Genomic DNA, 18124 nt, shown 5'->3' with positions numbered 1-18124 from the left:
GCATCTTCGCCAGGAGTGGGATAATTGGTTCCTCGGGCAGCGGAGCCGGACATTGAATCCGCTCCACCCTCTCCGTCCATACCTGAAAAAAATAAAGTTTGGATATTCTCCTTGAAACAACCAAGTAGAGGATGCGTCTGGAGACGTGAAAGGCTTACCGCATTGGCAAAATGGGTAATATCGTGCCCGCGGTCCAAGTCTATGGCTGGCGGCGTCTCATTGCCCTTAAAGAGCAACTTCCAGGCATCTTCGTGAGTGGTTCCGAAGAGCCTTTCCAAGGTTTGGTGCTTCTTCGGGTCGATTTCCCATAAGGGACAACTTCGGCTTTGGCATGGGAGGATCCGGCGAACCAGCATCACCTGGATTACATTGACGAGCTTGATGTTTTTATCCATCATGCTTTGAATGCGCGTTTGCAGCGCTATTAGCTCATCCGACGAAGACCAATTTGGGCCCTTCTCTATCTAGGAGGTGAGCCGTATTGGAGCTCCGGACTTGAATTCGGAGGCCGCGGCCCAGGTGGCGTCGCGGGGCTCTGTGATATAGAACCATAGTTTCTGCCACTCCTTAACGGTCTCCACAAAAGTACCCTTGGGCCATGTGACATTGGGCAGCTTGCTCACCATGGTGCCTCTGCACTCCGCGTGCTGGCCATCCACCACCTTCGGCTTCACATTGAAAATCTTGGGCCATAGTCCGAAGTGGGGCTGGATGCGGAGGAAGGCCTCACACACGACAATGAATGCTGAGATGTTGAGGAAAGAATTCGGGGCTAGGTCATGGAAGTCTAGCCCGTAATAGAACATAAGCCCGCGGACGAAAGGGTGGATAGGAAACCCTAACCCGCAGATGAAATGAGGGATGAACACCACCCTCTCGTTGGGCTTCGAGGTGGGGACGATTTGCCCCTTGGCTGGAAGCCGGTGGGCGATTTCTTTCGCCAGATACCCGGCCTCCCGAAGCCTGGTGATGTCCGTCTCCTTAACGGAGGAGGCCATCCACTTGCCTTGCCCTCCACATCCGGACATGGTTGAGTGCTTCCTTGAGGCGGAAAGAATGAGGAATTTGGCGTTGGAGCTTGAAAATGGAAGGGCAGAGAAAGAGAGAAGGCATGGGTGAAGAAAAAGGAATCCTTATCTCCTTATAAAGGCGGTGAATATCAAGCGCCTCCCCACTCGCCTTAAAACTCGCCTGTTCCCAAGGGCTGTGTAAAACGGCATGATTAGATTACCCACGCCCGTATTGATGAGAATCCCGCAATAAGGGGACACGATCTCTGCTTTGACAAGACGTGCCTACGAAAACCGCGTCTCGAAACGTGGAACGGCAGACGGAAAACGGTTCGAAATGATGACCAAACAGATGTGATGACACATTATAAAAAGTTGTAAGCGGATTGGACTCGTGTAATATTATATTCTCTACGGTTGTGTGTGGTACTTATGTTGCAGATCCGGAGACGTTCATTGTGTCCGAAGACTATCTTGGAGTATTCGAAAAGGGGAACCCGCCTTGCAATGCCGAAGACAATCTACGCGCCGGACACCTCGTCATTGAAGCCTGGTTCAGGGGCTACTGAGGAAGTCCTGGACTAAGGGGTCCTCGCGCGTCCGACCTATTAGACATGGGTCAGACTGACGGGTTGTGAAGATACGAAGACCGAAGACTCTACCCGTGTCTGGATGGGACTCTCCTTGGCATGGAAGGCAATCTTGGCGTCCAAATATGAAGATTCCTTTCTCTCTAACCGACCTTATGTAACCCTAGATCCCTCCGGTGTCTATATAAACCGGAGGGCTAGGTCTGTAGACATATCTCCTCATAATCATAGTCAGACAGGCTAGACTTTTAGGGTTTAGCCATTACAATCTCGTGGTATATCAACTCTTGTAATACTCATATTCATCAAGATCAATCGAGCAGGAAGTAGGGTATTACCTCCATAGAGAGGGCCCGAACCTGGGTAAACAACGTCTCCGTTGTCTCCTGTTACCATCGACCTTAGACGCATAGTTCGGGACCCCCTACCCGAGATCCGCCGGTTTTGACACCGACACCGATCTCGCAGCACCATCCATCTCGATGGGTAAAGCGCATATAGAAAACCATCAGATCGGATTCCAGCCGCCTGCATATCTTCAAAATGGATCTTCCATCTCGCCGGATGCAGGAACCCTCCGATCGGCTCCTTGTCCACCAGATCGATCGCCTCGCAAGACTCTAGCGGCGGCTCCGGCAAGATCGCCGGCGCCGTCAGCGCGGGCGGCGGCCGTCCTCCATGATCCGTTGGGGGCGGTTCCGGCGGTGGCGGCAGGGCCGTCGACCTGTCGCCAGCACCTTCACCCATCAGGTCTGGACTTGTGTACTTATCTTTCCTATGTGAGCGGGAGCTTATCTCCACTCAGTAAAAATCAATTAATGATGAAAACAACACGCAAGTTTTGCAACAATTAAAACAAGGCAAAGTGAATCATGTCTCGATAAACAAATTAATCAAGCATTTTTTCTTGCGCTCGGAATGTCTTTGGGCATAGAAGTGATCCAGTCCTTCGCATTGTTTCCAAGAGGATTCTTTTGGCCAACATGATTCTCAACTCTTGGGTGGGCAACCCCCACCTCTTCCTCTCAAGATGCATATGGTCTCATGCCTCCATCTTATTCGTCTCTATCCTCTCGCTCTCAATTATTATCCTTTCCTATTAAATTTCCGCATCACTTTTGCACATTAAAAAAGAGCTTGCATTTCTCCTCTTCTTCTTTTCTCTTCAATTCCCACCCTTTGTTGGAAAGGAGCTTCTTGTTGACTTCCGCGGCCGTTAGAGTTGGGTCGTGTCCATGGAGGTGTTTGTGTCTTGGATGAAGCCTCCAAGATCCCCCCCCCCCACACACACACACATTAGGAGGCCAGGCCGGGGTCCCGCCTGAGGCACAGGCATGGCCGAGGGTGCGGGTGTGACAGACGGAACCATCACGGATGTGGTCATGTACACATCGGCGATCTCCTTCGTCGCAGTTGCCTTCTCAGCATTCTCACAGGCGCACTGGCAGGCACACCAGTCCTTGCGAGCAATGCTTTCCACATTCAGTCCCGATGCGGACAGGGGCCCCACGGTCTCTGTCGACCCAAAACCCATGCTGACGGGGGTAGGATGGGCAGACCACGACGGTTATGAGTGGGGTGGGTGGCAGCACGGATGCGGAGTTAGGATTGAGGCGGGCTCGAACATGATGAAGGGAGGATAAGGGATGAGAGGTTGCTCGGGGAAGGGTTGATTTTGGAGGATTTAGGGCGTGTCTAGAGTGTCGGGGTTGACACGGCGGACATGTTCGAACACGTTCAAACGGTCCCACACATATGTGTTGGGTTTGAAGCTCGGTGAACAATCCGAACATTTTGGCTACATATGGGGGTGTTCTTTGATGGAACATTTTATGTTCGGACACTCTCCGGGCTGTCCACTTGGATACATGAAGGGTTTTCTCTCCCTGCCGCTCTGACGGCTGGTGGCGGGTAGGAGAATCCCGATGCCTTAGTTCTAGCTAGTAGATAGGTTAGGATTTCAGACCGCGTAGAAGCGACGCTGAGGTGGATGGTGGCGCTTCATCTTTGAGTCGGTCTTCTGCATTTTGATTCTTCTCGAGTTCGTCTATCGAGACGGATTAGACAGAGTTTCGTCATAGATTCTTGCCGGCTCCTCGTGACGGCAAGGTTGGTTTTCTCGCCCTACGTTCGCGACTGCGAGATTTTGTATCGGGTTCTTCAGATTAATTCAAGGGCTCAATGATGACGACTGCGGCTTCGGGACACTGGTCCTTCAAGGTGTGTGCATGAAAACTTACCGGCTGTCGTCGAGAAGGTCAAGGCGGCTCCTGTATAGGAGCGGCGACATCACTCGTCAACGGATCGTTCCGACGGCGATAGTGGTCGTTCGATGGTCCAAATTTTTTATGTAATTTTTTTTATGTTTGAGACGCCTTGTAATTTTACTTCTCGTAATAAAAAACATACTCTGCCTTTTTCCGTTCGGTACGGTGGCACTGTAGGCATTCGAAGCCTCTACGGCTCTACGGACGACAGAGGCTGTACGCGTCGCTGTCGCGTCCCTGCCTGTGCACAGTGGCAGCGCACGGTCGGTATGTTGACATTTGCTGCTCCCACGAGACCAATTTGTGCGGTTCTTGTCATCGAGACGTCCACACGAGGCGACGTACGTACAGCCAACTCAACGCGACTCCGTGCAATCCAGTTTTTTTCTCGAAAGCATGCAATCCATTCTCCTGTCCTGAAGCGCTCGGCCTGATTGATCCCTCTCAGGCCTCTACTCTCTCCGGTGACATGTACGCGGGTTAGGCTAAGTTATCTTCAGATGCTACGTTGCAAAAGGCTGAGATCGACCTGAATGGGACTGCTGGCAGGCACTGGCCGGGCGCCAGTCATGTGAGATCATGCGTAGTAGGGTCGATCGTGGAGGGCTCCCCGTCTTGATATCATCCCGAAATGTGAACTGTACCCCCATGAAACTCTCGGAAGACATGCCCATGCGCTCCTGGGATGCATGGCGCAGCAGTACACGAACCATCTCTCGCTGACCGTGAAGTGGTGGAGCACAAAGCGGTGGAGCACGACTCCCACTAGCACTAGAGCTGTGCGTCCCTTTTTTCCTTGCCAATGCGTTCGCTTCTGCTTGTACGGTTCCGAGGCATGCATCTTGCTGTTTCCCTTGACGGAAAGTTATTATTTTCTTTCCGACGGAGGTGCATTCTGGACGGAATCGCATCACATGTGATGTCGTAGGATTACGATGAGGCTTGAACGGTCGAAAACCCAAGAGAATCTCCAGCTAGCCCGACCGGTCTCCAGTGATTAGTGTGAAGTGCTGTAGTTGGATTGGTTTTGATATACTCCCTTCGTTCCTAAATGCAAGTCTTTGGAGAGATTTTACTATAAATCACATGCGGAGCAAAATGAATGATTATATACTCTAAAATACATCTACATACATCCATATGTGGTTCATAGTGGAATCTCTACAAAGAATTATATTTAAGAACGGAGGAAGTACATAGAGAAGAAATTGCATGCATGCATGCATGCATGGTTTCCGACATGCGATACGTGTTACTCAGCCGGGATGTACATATACACGTACAGGTACAGAAGAGAATATACACGTACACAAGAGGTGGTGACGGAAGCACTGAGCTCACGCGGCAGGTTAGGGCATCTTGGATCATGGAGATGAAGGATGCATCGCGCGTATGGAGCCAGTTTCGTGATCCAAGAAATGAGGTGGGGTTTGATATGAGTGGCTGCCATGGCGCTTCGGACGAACGAAAGAAACACGATTCTTCCTGTGTCTGTTTTGCTCGACAGAGATGCCAGAACTCCAGATTAGACTGTCAGTTCATTTTCAGCGCTGAGATGGCAGGAGTGCACTACCTGTGGATAAGGCTGGGAGCGGGATCCCGGGCTACCAAAACTAAGCCCTAGCACAGTAAACCAGCAGCAAGATCCAAACGCAGAGTCGGGTTGATACGATGCTGGCGAGAACGCATCTCATTTTCTTAGTGTACTATGTATATTAGTACTCGCACCGGCCCTTTTTAGTCTGCATATAACTTTTGTTCAAAGTCAAAGTATATTTACTTTGACCAAATTTATAAAAAATGTATCATTCACAATGACAAACTTGAGAAGATGTGATCACCTACATAATGACTTGTTGGGCCAAACTTGTTCCTCGGCTTTCAATGGTCAGGCATCAGTATCCTAGGCCTGCTTCATGTCTTTCTTTCTTTTCTTTGTAGAAGAAAACCAGGGACATTCAAATCACAGCTAATCCTATATGACGCCCATGTGCGCGTCTAGGCGCGGCTTCGTTGAAGCAGAGGCGGGATGGGCCGGTCCATTCGGCAATGAGCGCGCTGTTTTCTGATCCATTTTTTTCTTCATAATTTAGAAGCGGTTTTTCTTCAAAGTCACTAATTAAGAGGTTCCCCATGCAAAAGTCACGTTTCACCTTCGCTGGTGCTGACAAGCGGTGTATCACATGTCTGTCACTTGTCGTAAACTGAGAGCCTTTTTTTTTAGATTACTCTTTTGAAACGACTGACTGTCAAGTGGTAGCCCTTACAAAGGTGCTTCGTCTCTTAAACTGTGTGTTCAAATCTTGAACCGTTTTTACCATTAGATTGCTTGCGCCGATATCTATGAAACTAGTTTCAATGTTAATAGGTTTTGATGAAATCTTTTCAAAACTAGATCCGATGTTAATAGATTTTGACGAACTCTTTTTTTCTCCAAAAAACCAAGGAAAACTGAACAAAAGAAACAAAAAACAATAGGAAAAAGGCTAAAAATCTCGAAGCATAATTGTACTTTTCACTTTCTTTTCGAAACACGGGTTGCCCTTTTCCTTTTTTGGGGAAGCACAGCTGTGCTTCTTGTGGAAGCACATATGCCGCACTTCTCCCGTTTTCGGGAAGCACGTGACATGCTTTCTCGTGGGAAGTAAAGGTTGTGCTTCTCACGGATGCACAATTGTTCCTCTCGTAGAAATACATGTTATGATTTTCCTTTTCTTGGGGAAGCATAGTTGTGCTTCTCACGCAAGCACATGTTATGCTTCTCACGGGATAACGCTGCTTCCCGAGAAAACCTATTTTTCGCCAAAACCTAGTGAAAACCAAAAAAATCGAAGAGACTACAAACCAATAAAACGCGTGCAAAAATAGGGAAAAAGCGTAATCCCGCGGGGTGCATATAACGTGTGACACCTTATAGTGCTGGCGCACGCCACGCCACGCGCTTGAGAGCTTCCGCGCCAGGAGTGTGACCGCTGTGGAGGGTCTGTTAAATAGTTGCTCTCGTCTCTGTTTCAATTTTTTCATGTGCAAGTTTTTGTTTCGGTTTTTTCTTCATTTTTTCCTTTCAAATGTGGTTTTCTTCTGCTTTTTTTGTTTTCTTAACATTTTCTTTTTTATAGTTTCTGCAATATGCGGAAGGTTTTTTCCAATATACATTGAACATTTGTTTTCAAATACATACGGAACTTTTTTTAGTATATGGTCCAACATTTTTCAGATACACACTAGTCATTTTTATACATTCAACATTTTTTATATTCATTGAAATATACAGACAGTTTTTGTAAATATGCTATAAATAATTTTTTAATACACACTGGACATTTTTTGAATATATGGTGGAATTTTTTATATACACTTAAGTTTCTTATAAAATGCATGTTGAATTTGTTTCTATTTTTATTTTTTTAATATGTTTTAAAATATCCATCTTTTGAAAAACATCAATCATTTCCTTAGTGTAAATCGGCTGAAAAACTAATGTGATTTTTTGTATAAAAAATCCAGTCGTCGTCTGAGTGGCCGACCCATTTTGCTCTAGCTTCAATGAAGACGTGGTTACTTGGCAAACACGGTCGACACATAGGAGCTCTTGCAAACCGCTACCAAAAAAGAGATGACCATGAAGAAAGCATTACAATAACCATAACGACATGGAATAGTGGATAGGAAAAATCGGACCCTCATTGGCACGGCGAGAACATTGCTCAACGAGTACACGACCCCAATTTGATTTAGTACGGACGTCATCAGCACCTTGTGTCATGTCATCAACCAGGTTTATCTTCAAAAATTCCTCTAAAAAACTTCATATGAAATTATTATTGGTTTAGTCCAAATGTTTCATATCTTAAGAGTCTTTGGTGACCATGCTATATTCGTGATGTGTATCACAATTCAAAATTTGTACCTAAGGTACATGAGCGATTTCTTCTCCGCCATGACTCAAACTCGCATAATTAACGGGTCTATAACTCTTACTTTGGGAAGTTATATAATGGCTCTTAGAAGGAGCACCTGCCATATGTGCTAGATGAATCTCCTCTGGATGAAGTTGTGTGATCCTCTATATTGGAGAACTTAAACCTGTCAAATCAAATGCTTCAGATTTCTCTGATGACAATGATTCTCCTCAACCGCGACCAAGAACTCGCCAAGCTGCTGCCGAGGTTGAGAACAATGTTGATCCGGAGAATAATACTCTGCTTAAGACTAGTGCTAATGAGGAAGAACATCCCGTGGGAAATGCTAATCCTCCTATGCGTTGAATTGCAAACAGAGTGGACGTTAACATGATCCTCGACTACATTCATCAACCAGGTCCAGTTGCTCGATCTTGTCCTTGATTAGCTAACTTCTGTGGGCATTTCTGTGCTCCATTATTCCTTGATGTGGATGCCCCTTCGGCACCACTAGCTTGTCGTCTACCCTGGAACCGCCAGACCTCATTGTCGTTCCCCTGGAGCGGCCCAACAAAGAGAGTAAGTCGGTCGCATTGTCGAACCACGAGATGTAGTGGCCAACGGAGCCGCGTAGGCACATGCATTGTGAGAGACGAAAAGAGTGTGCGATTAGGGTTGTACCTCGCGGTGTGCGTCCGTCCCCCTGCTGCCGCCAGAGGAAGATAGGAGACCCGCTACGAAGGCGAGCCAGGAGAGTGAGGGTCGGCACGGACCAACCTTCGGCGCCTGGAGTAACACACTCGCGAGGAGGCGACATTGTCGGTTGAGCGCCTACCACGACCACTAAGATGCCGCTTCGGGGGGGGGGGGGGGCGGGGGGGGGGGGGGGGGCTCGTTGTCATCCACGATCTCACGTAGGTTGAGCATGAACCTCTCGCTGACCTCGTCGAGATTTTGCGTGGAGGCGCGCCTAGCCGGGCGTGGGAACCAAGAGGTGACGACAACGTGGTCGTCGACCGTGGTCCCAACATGGTCATCGACGGGCGGGCGACCACATCACCGGAACCCTCTCTCTCGCTCTCTGCTCTCACTCGGTGTGAACTAAATGAGAAAGTGAATGGGGAAGGAGTGAGCGGAGTAGTTGAGGAATTGAGGATAGACCATGACGTTCACGCCGCGCCTCATGCGGTTTTCGTCAAGAGCGAACTACCGGTGACAGGCCATGTGCGCTAAGATTCGTGCCCCCAAATGACAACAGTTCCTAGGTAGTTTGCTGGGATAATGTTTCCAGGAACGTAAGCCAAATAACATTTTTCAATAAAAATTGCATCAAGATTTTTAGACTACGAATGACAACTTGGTGAAACTTGAAGATACTTGACTTAGTATAAATCTAGAACTTTAAAGTATTTTGAAAAGAAGGCAGTAATAAGTCGCAAACTTCACATTTCAGTATTTTACTCTACGGTACTGATCCCAATTCACCAGCCAGCAGTTCATCTATCACCTGGGCCTCCCAGCCAGCATGAAGGCCTTGAACACAAGCTTCCTGGGCACCGTCGGCCGATCCCCCCACCCCTCTTCCACCTCCTTCATCACACCCTTCACCAGCGCCTCCAGGTCCACCCCTTTCTCCCTAGCCGTGGTCGCGACGGAGCCGGTCATCACGAACCCGGCCAGGTCCTCCAGCGTCATCTCCGCCTCCATGTCGACGTCGGCCGGCTCGCCCTCGCGGCCCACCCCGACGGGCTCGAACGGGAACGGCAGCTGGCGGTACCGCTCCATGGCCAGCCTCGTCCTCGGGTCCATGTACGGCCGCATGGCCGGGTACAGCGTCCCCTGCAGCTTGTCCCCGAACGGGTGGATGTCGTAGTTGTACCCCCACACGGCGAGGACGCCGCCTGGCCTCCTGAGGACGCGGTTCACCACGGCGTAGAAGAGCGGGACGTCGAACCAGTGGATCGCGGTCGCCACGATGACCAGGTCCAGGGAGCCCTCGCCGCCGACCAGGGCGACGAGGTCGTCCTCCGGGAGGTCCTCCGGCGTGTGCAGGTACCGCACCTTGGGGTGCGCGATGGCGTGGCGGAGCTGGCCCTCGCTCACGTCCGTCGCGACCACGCCGTCGTAGTGCTCCGCGATCTGAGCAGAGGATTTTCGCTTTTCAGTTCAGGTGCTCGCTCGACTCAGAGAGTGCAGATCAAACAAACAGACGACGTGGCTTAAAGGGTTGGAGGCTTACGCTGACGGAGGCCTGGCCGGTGCCGCAGCCGGCGTCCCAGGCGCGGTGGTGGCCGGCGGTGAGGGAGGCGAGCATGGAGAACCACTCCTTGGGGTACCGCGGCCGCTTCTTGGCGTACGTCTCCGACGGTTTCTCATACAGCCCCGCCATTCTTGCGCGCTGCCGCTGTTATCAACTGCCGTCTGTCAAATGCCTCGAATTGCATTTGCAGGGCTGGATCTGGATGGAATTTATAGACTACTATCACCTTGGAGTCAAAGTCAAAGTCAAAGTCAATGTCAATGTGGTCACATGATCCATATAAAAAGGTAGCCATGAATTATCCACTAGGATTCAGAATCTTAAACTGCAGCAATTTCTCTCTCAGACTTTACACTACCACGTGCTGAAAAATAATGCAGCAGACACCAGAAGTTAACGCAGCAGTGAGATGGTTTTCAACATGGAATCAGTAGGCATCCAAGGAAAGCCACAGGGGTAAATACAGGGAGTGCATCAAACTTTATGGAATGATGGGTTAAAAGCATTGGAACGCATCAGATCTGAATGAAACCTGTGGATTGGGGGTATAAAGCAGGTCAACCAGACGTAGGAGACTTTGCTTACTCTAGCTTGTGTGAAGAACACCATTTTTGCTTCGCCAACATAAAAGTATACACCGAACTGAACTATCTGAACATCCATAAGATGCTCCAGCAGCCATAAGTGGGAACACTTCAAGATGCTTAAATATCGCAACAACACATGTATTAACGACTTAGTTGTCTACACGATAATGGCTCGTTTATGTTCACTACAAGTTTACAGTAAGCGGCAAAAGATAACTGTACAGCAACCAGAACGGAACACCAGCAGAGAACTGGGGACAGTGGGACTGGCATAGCAGACACAGGATGAACCCTTCTGTCCTGCACTCCTGCTATGTGTGAGGATCCAGGATTTATACAAGTGATGAAGACGCCCCTTGAACATTGCATCCAACGTCGACCTGTCATGATGAGAAAAGCTGGAAATTCAAATTAGACACACAAGAGTATTATTACTGAACAATCTTTGTATTGAACTACTAGTTCTGTATCTGTAGTTGTTAAGCATTGGGCATGATGATGGCAGCAGAAAAGGTGAGGTATTATATGACAACAAGTACATACAAGAATAAGAAAATATACCTCCCAATTACAAATAAGATCCATTTGGTAATACCGGCGGTCATTCTTTACATCTTTGTAAGTAGAGGTGCACATGTACATCAGTTGGGGAAGGAATTGCCCCTTTCATGCTGTGTGAACATCATATTCTCTGCATAATGCCAGCTTCTTTTCCTGGAGCGATCTGGTAATGCAGCCGTGAACCTTCGGGGGTTCCCAAAGGCGCGCCCGTGCAGGAGCAGTTGTCAACCATATAAAGCTCCCATTTCTTGATACCACATTTCTCCAAAGCAGAGTCCAATCTTGGGTTGTCCCCGTCAGGATAAGACCCATCAGGGGTAACAAGCACTGCTCCAGTGTATGATTGTCCAGCAGCCTGAGCAGCTCCATGGTAATGGAACAGACCCCAGCCGAAATCATCCGAAACATCAACAACTGTCCAAAACTCTTTCGAAACCACACCATTATCCAGCACACTGAAATAAAATGTACCAGGGGTGCTAGCTCTTCTCACTCTGTACTTTCTACGCCTCCAAACCAGCTTTCCTTCCAGGGTTCTGACTTGAAAAATTGGCTCGTACCAAAATGAACCTTTAGCTTTCCCTCTGTAGAATAATTGGTACTGGCATGGGAATTGGTCATATGCTGGATTTTGTCCAGCTACAACTCTCCAGCTCCACTCCAAGCCGTCCAGCCAACCGACAAACAGGTCTTCTGCAACTTCATGGCTAAGCTTTAGTTCTCTGAACATTGATAGTGGGGTCACAGAGGGCTTACTAGGGATCTCAGCATTGAGCTCAAGGCAGTTGTGCTTTTGCAAAACACAGAGGGAAAAAGCCTCTAGATGTGGACTCTCGTACGATGCAATGCAGCGATAGTTACAGACCTGGTCGGTTGGAGAGCAAGAATTCAGACATTGAATGGCTTTCCTACAGTCGGGATCAAACAAACAATTCAGTATTTGAGGACCGCAGTTTGTTATCATACAGCCTAGGGTAGACAGACCTTTTGCCCTAAGGTTTTTCAGCATAGCCACCGGTCTTATGTATGCATTAACCACAACAAGTAAGCAAAACCTAATGTCATCTGAGTTGTGCCTTTCCCAGGCATTGGATATCGTCTTGAGGACTTCAGTTGATTCCTCTGTTCCACTTGGTTTTCCAACATTGATTAGCTTGCCAAAGAAGTCCTGTTCTCCCGTGTATTGAACATACGTGCCACCTAGCTTGTTTACTAAGGACGGAGATGACTGAAAGCAAAGTACATTCGGTATGTTCTTGCTGTTATCCATAAGCCACTGAACAGACTCCTGGCCTGTTATTGCAACATTGACTAGCATATCACAGCGAGACAACTCTTTCTTAAGATCATCATGGTCAATCCACTTGTCAGTGAATACAAGCATTTCAAATCCTTCATCAACCCACTTCAACCTATCAGCCTAGTAAAAAACAAGATACAAGATTATAGGCAGTAAACTGATATTATGAGATTCATTATATAAATTAACATGCAGGTTTTAGCAAAGCCAGCAAGCAAAAATTGCACATTTCATGCTCACCTACAGAAATGTATCTGACCCCTGGCACTCCATATTATTCAATAATAAACAATTGAAGCATTTTGAACCGAGATAATGATACTACTCATACGCTTAAGAATTCAAGATTAGCAATTGAGGCTAAAACAACTAGTTCAAACATTAGCAGGTGTCCAAAATGAAGCTGGGGTTCCTGTTCAGACAGTTGCGGTCATACAGATGGTATTGATTGTTTACTGTATGCAAAATCGTGAAGTATGCGCAGTAGGAAATCAGTAGAATCACTTCACATTCTGAAGTAACACTCACAAGGCCACGAAGTTATGGGTTAAGAGCGAGGCCCTACCGTATGGCGCATAACCTCGTCCCATGGCGTATCCTTGAGCGGGCTGATGCTTCCGTCGCCGACGACGGCCACGATGCGGACGGCGTCCTCCGGGGACGTGGCTTGGCCGGCGACGCTGGCAATCCCGGGAGAGCAGGTGATGCCGGAGAGGCGGCGACTAGCGGAACGCTTGCGGGCAAGCACGGAAGAGGTTCTAGGGAGGCGGAACCGGGTCGGTTGGAAGATCCGAACGGCGGCGGTGGCGGTGGCGGCGGCAGCGGAGGTTGGGAGAGCGGTCGCCATGGGAGGGGACCGAGTGGAGGAAGCGGCTGCACGTCGCGGTAGAGCCTTCGAGGACCTTTTCCTCGCGAAGCCCAGAGCCCTTTCTCAGCCGTCCGATCCAAAATCAACAGTCAGTATTAATAATAAAACAGAGGGGATGACGCAAAATTTTAACCGAATGAAATGAAATAGAACGAAACATCAGCTGCCGCGCCAGAACCTCCATTAGAGCGGGAGAAACGCAAAATTTCCCCCCAATCCTCCTCCGCCTTCTTCGATTCGTTCTCCGGCCCGCTCGAGAAGAGAACCTGGGTCCGCCATGGCGACTCTCTTCCTCGCCCTACAGTGCGTGGAATGCTCCACCATGCAGGTGGGCGCCTCGACCAAGCAGTCCACCGATTTCCGCTTCTGTTTGTTCCACCATTGATCCGATCTCGTTTCTGTGTTGCCCTTCGACGACCCAGGTGAAGCAGCAGAAGAAGAGCAGCAACAAGTGGGCGTGCGCGGTGTGCAACCGGCGCCAGTCCGTGATCCGCGTGCACGCCCGCGGCTACCGCGCCGCCGACCTGCGCCGCTTCGTCCAGGACGCCAACCTCGCGCGCGGCCGCGGCGCGCCGGTGCGCGAGGCGGACTGGGACCCGCCGGCGGCCGGGGATCAGCAACACGAGACCCCGAGGGAGAGGAAGCGGATGGATTGGTCCGAGTACCTGGACGACACCACCGGGGAGCGTCATGGCGGCCGCGGCTCTGCTGATTCCCGTGATGATGGTATGCACCGGAATCGTACTAATCCTTCTCAAGCTTGGATGCTTCGAATCTGCTAACTTACACTTTATCATTCAAGGTTTAATTTACAGAGGACTTCCTGGACTGGAATCATGTAAACCTGTAGGGCCTGCTGGGCTGTGATCTGAAATTGACATGCATTTATATGTTATTTGGAGCAATTCATACAGCATTACCTATGCCAGCACTAGAATAAACATCTCACGAGTTCCTAGTACTGTGTACCTGCATTTAAATGCTTATTGCCTGTTATTATTTCTCCGGGAACTGGAACCAGATGGTTAAGTTGCTGCATTTTGCATTCAGGATATGGCCGTACGTGGTATGCTTCTAAAAGTTGCATACATGTTTATTCATTAGCAAATTGCATTTTCCATTACCTACTGTAACATTGCTTGCACAAGACATTTTTGTTGCTTCTCTTTGCACATAACACAATGCAAGTCGACTATGTGTTGCACTTTGCACCTGCTTTTCCAATCCGACCTAATCATACATTCATACCTGTGACCGTCGTGCCTGGCTGCTGATGCAACATAAGTGGATGATGTGGGGTGATGGACAGCGTACGGCTGGCCCTGTCTGTGGTGGCAAGGGTTTGATCATGCTCTGTTTCAAAACGAAATGTTGCATATTGCAATACATGACGTGTTATATGCAAAGAAAACCAAACCCTGGTCTTTTACGCAGATTTTGTCAAATTAGATGGCGAAACTCGCAATATACTCTCTATTTATTCTCAAAATTTGTTAGCATCACATTTCTAGGCATCGAATGGCCTCATTTCCAATGCATAGCCCAATTATTTTGAAATTTGAATGGTAATGGCCTAATTGTTCTCATGCTGCAATTTACAAACATATATAGGGGTTGAAGTGACAACTGAGTTACCCCAGGAAAGACCTAAAGCTCCTTCCTTGAAGAGGCCCCCAAAAGCCCAATTGGGTGTAGCTGGAAAGAGGCCCAAGCCACCAATCAACCCCTCTTTATCCAAGATGCAGCAAATGGAACAAGGTCCAACTTCCTCAACTGTCTGCTCTGCAACTTCTACTGCTGAAGGTAACATATGAAAAATCCTGGTCACACTTTCTTACACCTGTCGTGAGCAAAATAGGAGAGTTGAAATAATCGTTATTGTTTTGTGCAGCACAAAGATCAAAGTTCAGCAAGTATTTGGACAGTAGCTTCTTTGAAGATAGAAATCAGGAGGGTTCTGGGCTCCATTGGACTGACCTTGATGAAAGTGCTCCCACTACTGAGGTAGTGGTGGGTGATGAGGTACACCCTGATTTCATGTGATTGTTCTGGTCTGGGATTGCTACTCCTATATCCTATATATTTAAAATAGCAAGTTGTAAGATAAGATTAAATGTGCTGTTGGCAAAATGTTACTCTGTTTGATAGCACTATGGACTTTTGTGAATGCTTTGAGTTGGAAGAAAAGAGTACTGAAAGTAAATTAGGGTACATACTAACTTTTCTACGCAATTTAACAGTGTATCTGCTCAGCCTCTTACTACGCACCCACCTTCATCCTTGGAGTTTCAGATACATCTATGTTACTAAGATATTCTTGTCTTCAGATAAGTGTTGGATGTAGGAATAGGAATTATAACTCGGAATGTTTTGTTTCATGTATAGACAGTTAGGCACTACTGCACGAGCCCATAATGCATCAATATCTTTAGCCTTCTTCAGTTATTAATATTTGAACATATATAACATGATGGTGCTAAAACCAATGGAAACATGTTCTAAACTGCTAGTCTCTACTCTCTAGTTGACTGAGCACCAAACAACTCAACTCCAGTTATTTTTTTTATAACTTGCTAAGTTTATTTCTCCCAAATCTGGGTACCTTTCTAACTTTTATAATATTATAAGAATGAGGCAAACCATCATATGGTCGTCGTAGGACTGTTGGACGCGCTATAGAAATACAAACCATACAGCTACGCCCAATCGCTTCACTAAAATGGAAAAGGGAATGCCTTTACCCTTTAATCATGAGCTTTCTTTTGCATATTAGTATCATTTATAATCTCTTGAAAGTTGAAATGCATAGTCTAATTTAATTTGGCGATACCATGCTTCTCTCAGCCATGCACAAAAGTCCAGGCAAATGATTGCCTCTTTTCTGTTGGAGGGACAGAGCCATTAGTTAGCCACATTGTCATAGCACTGTTGAAGGACAAGCAATTGATTAACTCGTTCATATTTTTGTCCCAGTACCTTCATATCTGGGTTATACAGTCAATATTAATAACCTAATCTGTCTGGCTAGCAAGCGAAAGGCAAATCACTAAGAATGTCCCATTGAAATTTCCCAACCTCGCATTTTATGAATCACAAAACCGTGATCAAGTTCAGACCGTTCCGTTGTTGTGTTGTAGTGAGGGATGCCGTTCAGTTTCATTGTTTTCTCTTTCTCTCTCGTTCAAGCATCACGTTGTCAGTTTCACTGATAGATGTTGCTGCTGCTATTGATCCATCCTGAATTTGCACGAGTATAGTGCTGGAGGTAGTTCACTGGTAAGCCCGGAGCCGTGCCTGTGAGGTGTCGTGCTTTGTAGTGCACCTTAAAGCGAGCAAAGGCCGACAGCTCCGCGCGTCTTGGCATATATTCCTCTAGTGGTACCGAGCAGGAACAGCTAGGCACCGCATGATACCCAGTTACGGCAAGCAGCACGGCATCGTCTCGGCTTTCGATCATGACGTTAAGACCCTGAGAGGGGCTTCTATGTTTTTGCCCGTTGACGTTTCCTCATGCGTTTGTTTTAGTTTTATATACAGCTGCCTATCTGTTGTTTTTTTATTGATTGAAGGTGTAGGAGTACCATCCTTTTCAAGAATTGCTAGTCGTTAATGCACACCACCAACATCTCCGCATCAAATTGCCTGATGTAGATGCAAACTCATCTACAAACGCAATACATTTTGGCCCGCGTCGTAGGCTTGCCGTTTCTTTCCCTCTCCCCCACCTCAACCAAAAATCTGCTGCGACGCCATTTTTATAGAACTAGCTGGGCATTTAATCTGGCAGCTGAGTACTGCACCCTCTTCTGGTCGCTTCCGGATGTGAAGTCTTTGATACTACATTTTGATCGGCGTCACATTCTTGCGGGTGGCAGCTAATTTCATGGCGAGATATCTTGCGTGAGTTGAGCCGAAAGCTTTTGCTGAGCATAATTGAGTCTATGATGATCATGTTCTCGCCCTTTATTCCCTCCCTTCGCTTTTCTCCATCTTTTCCTTTCCCGCTTCTCTTTTATTCAAGGAAAAGTAGTTGTGATTATTTTCAACTCTGGTTAGGTCAAGTACTTAAGAAATTCATTCCGGTGGAGAGAAAACGGCCTCTGGATAATAGAAGCCGTTACGCATTACCGTACAGGCGCGAGACAGCTACCTGCCGCGGTGACACGGCGTGCTTGCTTTTCTGACGGCAGCGAGATGGCAATTGGCAAGTGCGAGTATGTCACAAAAATATTGGTTTCATTAGAACGTGATGAAAATGAGTGGGACTATACAATCACGTGTTGCATCGATTGCGGCAAAATCGTCGTCGTAGAAATGGAAAAATAACGCACCGTGAATTGTGGGGTTGGAGTGTCTGTCTCTTATACGGCCCGATCCCATGCTAACCCTCACAGTAGATCATTATTGTGCAATTACATGCGACGCGAGACAGGTCAAATCCAACCCCCATCTGGGCATGATTCGCTGTTCACCCTGTACCGGCGGCCAGCGCGGGCGGTGGCCCAACCTGGTTCCCAGCGGCAGCAGAGAGCCGGCGGTTGGTGGTTGTTGGCTGGTCCTGGTCGATCCATCGGCATTATCGATTCGCCGGGGCAATGGTTGGATTGGTTAACCTCTCTTTCTACGTCCGGCCTGTTTGCCCGTTCCGTGCTTCCTCCACTCTGCCGTACTTGGGAACGGGACGCTGCAAAGAAGAAGGGGAGAGAGATGCTTGGCTTTGGCCTTTGGGACGTCGTGTCTTTTGGCGTGGAAGGAAGTGATGGTGACTGGACATGGCAC

General features: G+C 47.9%; 3 protein-coding genes across 4 annotated transcripts; 1 reads left to right on the top strand and 2 right to left on the bottom strand.

Moving 5' to 3' along the window:
• Nucleotides 1-9130: 9130 nt before the first annotated feature.
• LOC125544338 lies at nt 9131-10236 on the bottom strand. Its single transcript, XM_048707987.1, has 2 exons — nt 10009-10236; nt 9131-9908 (listed from the first exon to the last, which is right to left on the bottom strand). Exons 1-2 carry the CDS (start codon nt 10156-10158, stop codon nt 9273-9275), a joined length of 786 nt encoding a protein of 261 aa, XP_048563944.1. The 5' UTR covers nt 10159-10236; the 3' UTR covers nt 9131-9272.
• Nucleotides 10237-10710: 474 nt separating this feature from the next.
• On the bottom strand, nt 10711-13413 carry LOC125544337 (violaxanthin de-epoxidase, chloroplastic). 2 transcript variants are annotated; one of them, XM_048707986.1, is made up of 3 exons: nt 13043-13413; nt 11178-12597; nt 10711-11014 (listed from the first exon to the last, which is right to left on the bottom strand). In XM_048707986.1, exons 1-2 carry the CDS (start codon nt 13322-13324, stop codon nt 11299-11301), a joined length of 1581 nt encoding a protein of 526 aa, XP_048563943.1. In that variant the 5' UTR covers nt 13325-13413; the 3' UTR covers nt 10711-11014; nt 11178-11298. The 2 variants fall into 2 exon arrangements, with proteins under 2 accessions (XP_048563943.1, XP_048563942.1); XM_048707985.1 differs by having other exon boundaries at nt 10711-10996; nt 13043-13411.
• Nucleotides 13414-13473: 60 nt separating this feature from the next.
• On the top strand, nt 13474-15556 carry LOC125544339 (MRN complex-interacting protein). Its single transcript, XM_048707988.1, has 4 exons — nt 13474-13673; nt 13768-14071; nt 14957-15148; nt 15237-15556. The coding sequence occupies exons 1-4, from the start codon at nt 13623-13625 to the stop codon at nt 15386-15388; spliced, it is 699 nt and encodes a 232-aa protein (XP_048563945.1). The 5' UTR covers nt 13474-13622; the 3' UTR covers nt 15389-15556.
• Nucleotides 15557-18124: the final 2568 nt, after the last annotated feature.

The sequence above is a fragment of the Triticum urartu genome, chromosome 3 (assembly GCF_003073215.2).
Source record: "Triticum urartu cultivar G1812 chromosome 3, Tu2.1, whole genome shotgun sequence".
Classification (NCBI taxonomy): Eukaryota; Viridiplantae; Streptophyta; class Magnoliopsida; order Poales; family Poaceae; genus Triticum; species Triticum urartu.
The sequence above is the reverse complement of the archived record's forward strand: the minus strand, read 5'-3'. Positions and strand labels throughout refer to the sequence as shown.

Excerpts from the sequence above, each read along its gene's own strand:
- LOC125544338 (XM_048707987.1), bottom strand. The coding sequence starts at position 10,158 with ATGGCGGGGCTGTATGAGAAACCGTCGGAGACGTACGCCAAGAAGCGG. Across the intron at positions 9,909-10,008 it reads CCGGCCAGGCCTCCGTCAGC|ATCGCGGAGCACTACGACGG; the intron begins GTAAGCCTCCAA and ends TCCTCTGCTCAG.
- LOC125544339 (XM_048707988.1), top strand. The coding sequence starts at position 13,623 with ATGGCGACTCTCTTCCTCGCCCTACAGTGCGTGGAATGCTCCACCATG. Across the intron at positions 13,674-13,767 it reads TGGAATGCTCCACCATGCAG|GTGAAGCAGCAGAAGAAGAG; the intron begins GTGGGCGCCTCG and ends TCGACGACCCAG. Across the intron at positions 14,072-14,956 it reads TGCTGATTCCCGTGATGATG|GGGTTGAAGTGACAACTGAG; the intron begins GTATGCACCGGA and ends AAACATATATAG.
- LOC125544337 (XM_048707986.1), bottom strand. The coding sequence starts at position 13,324 with ATGGCGACCGCTCTCCCAACCTCCGCTGCCGCCGCCACCGCCACCGCC. Across the intron at positions 12,598-13,042 it reads ACGAGGTTATGCGCCATACG|GCTGATAGGTTGAAGTGGGT; the intron begins GTAGGGCCTCGC and ends GTTTTTTACTAG.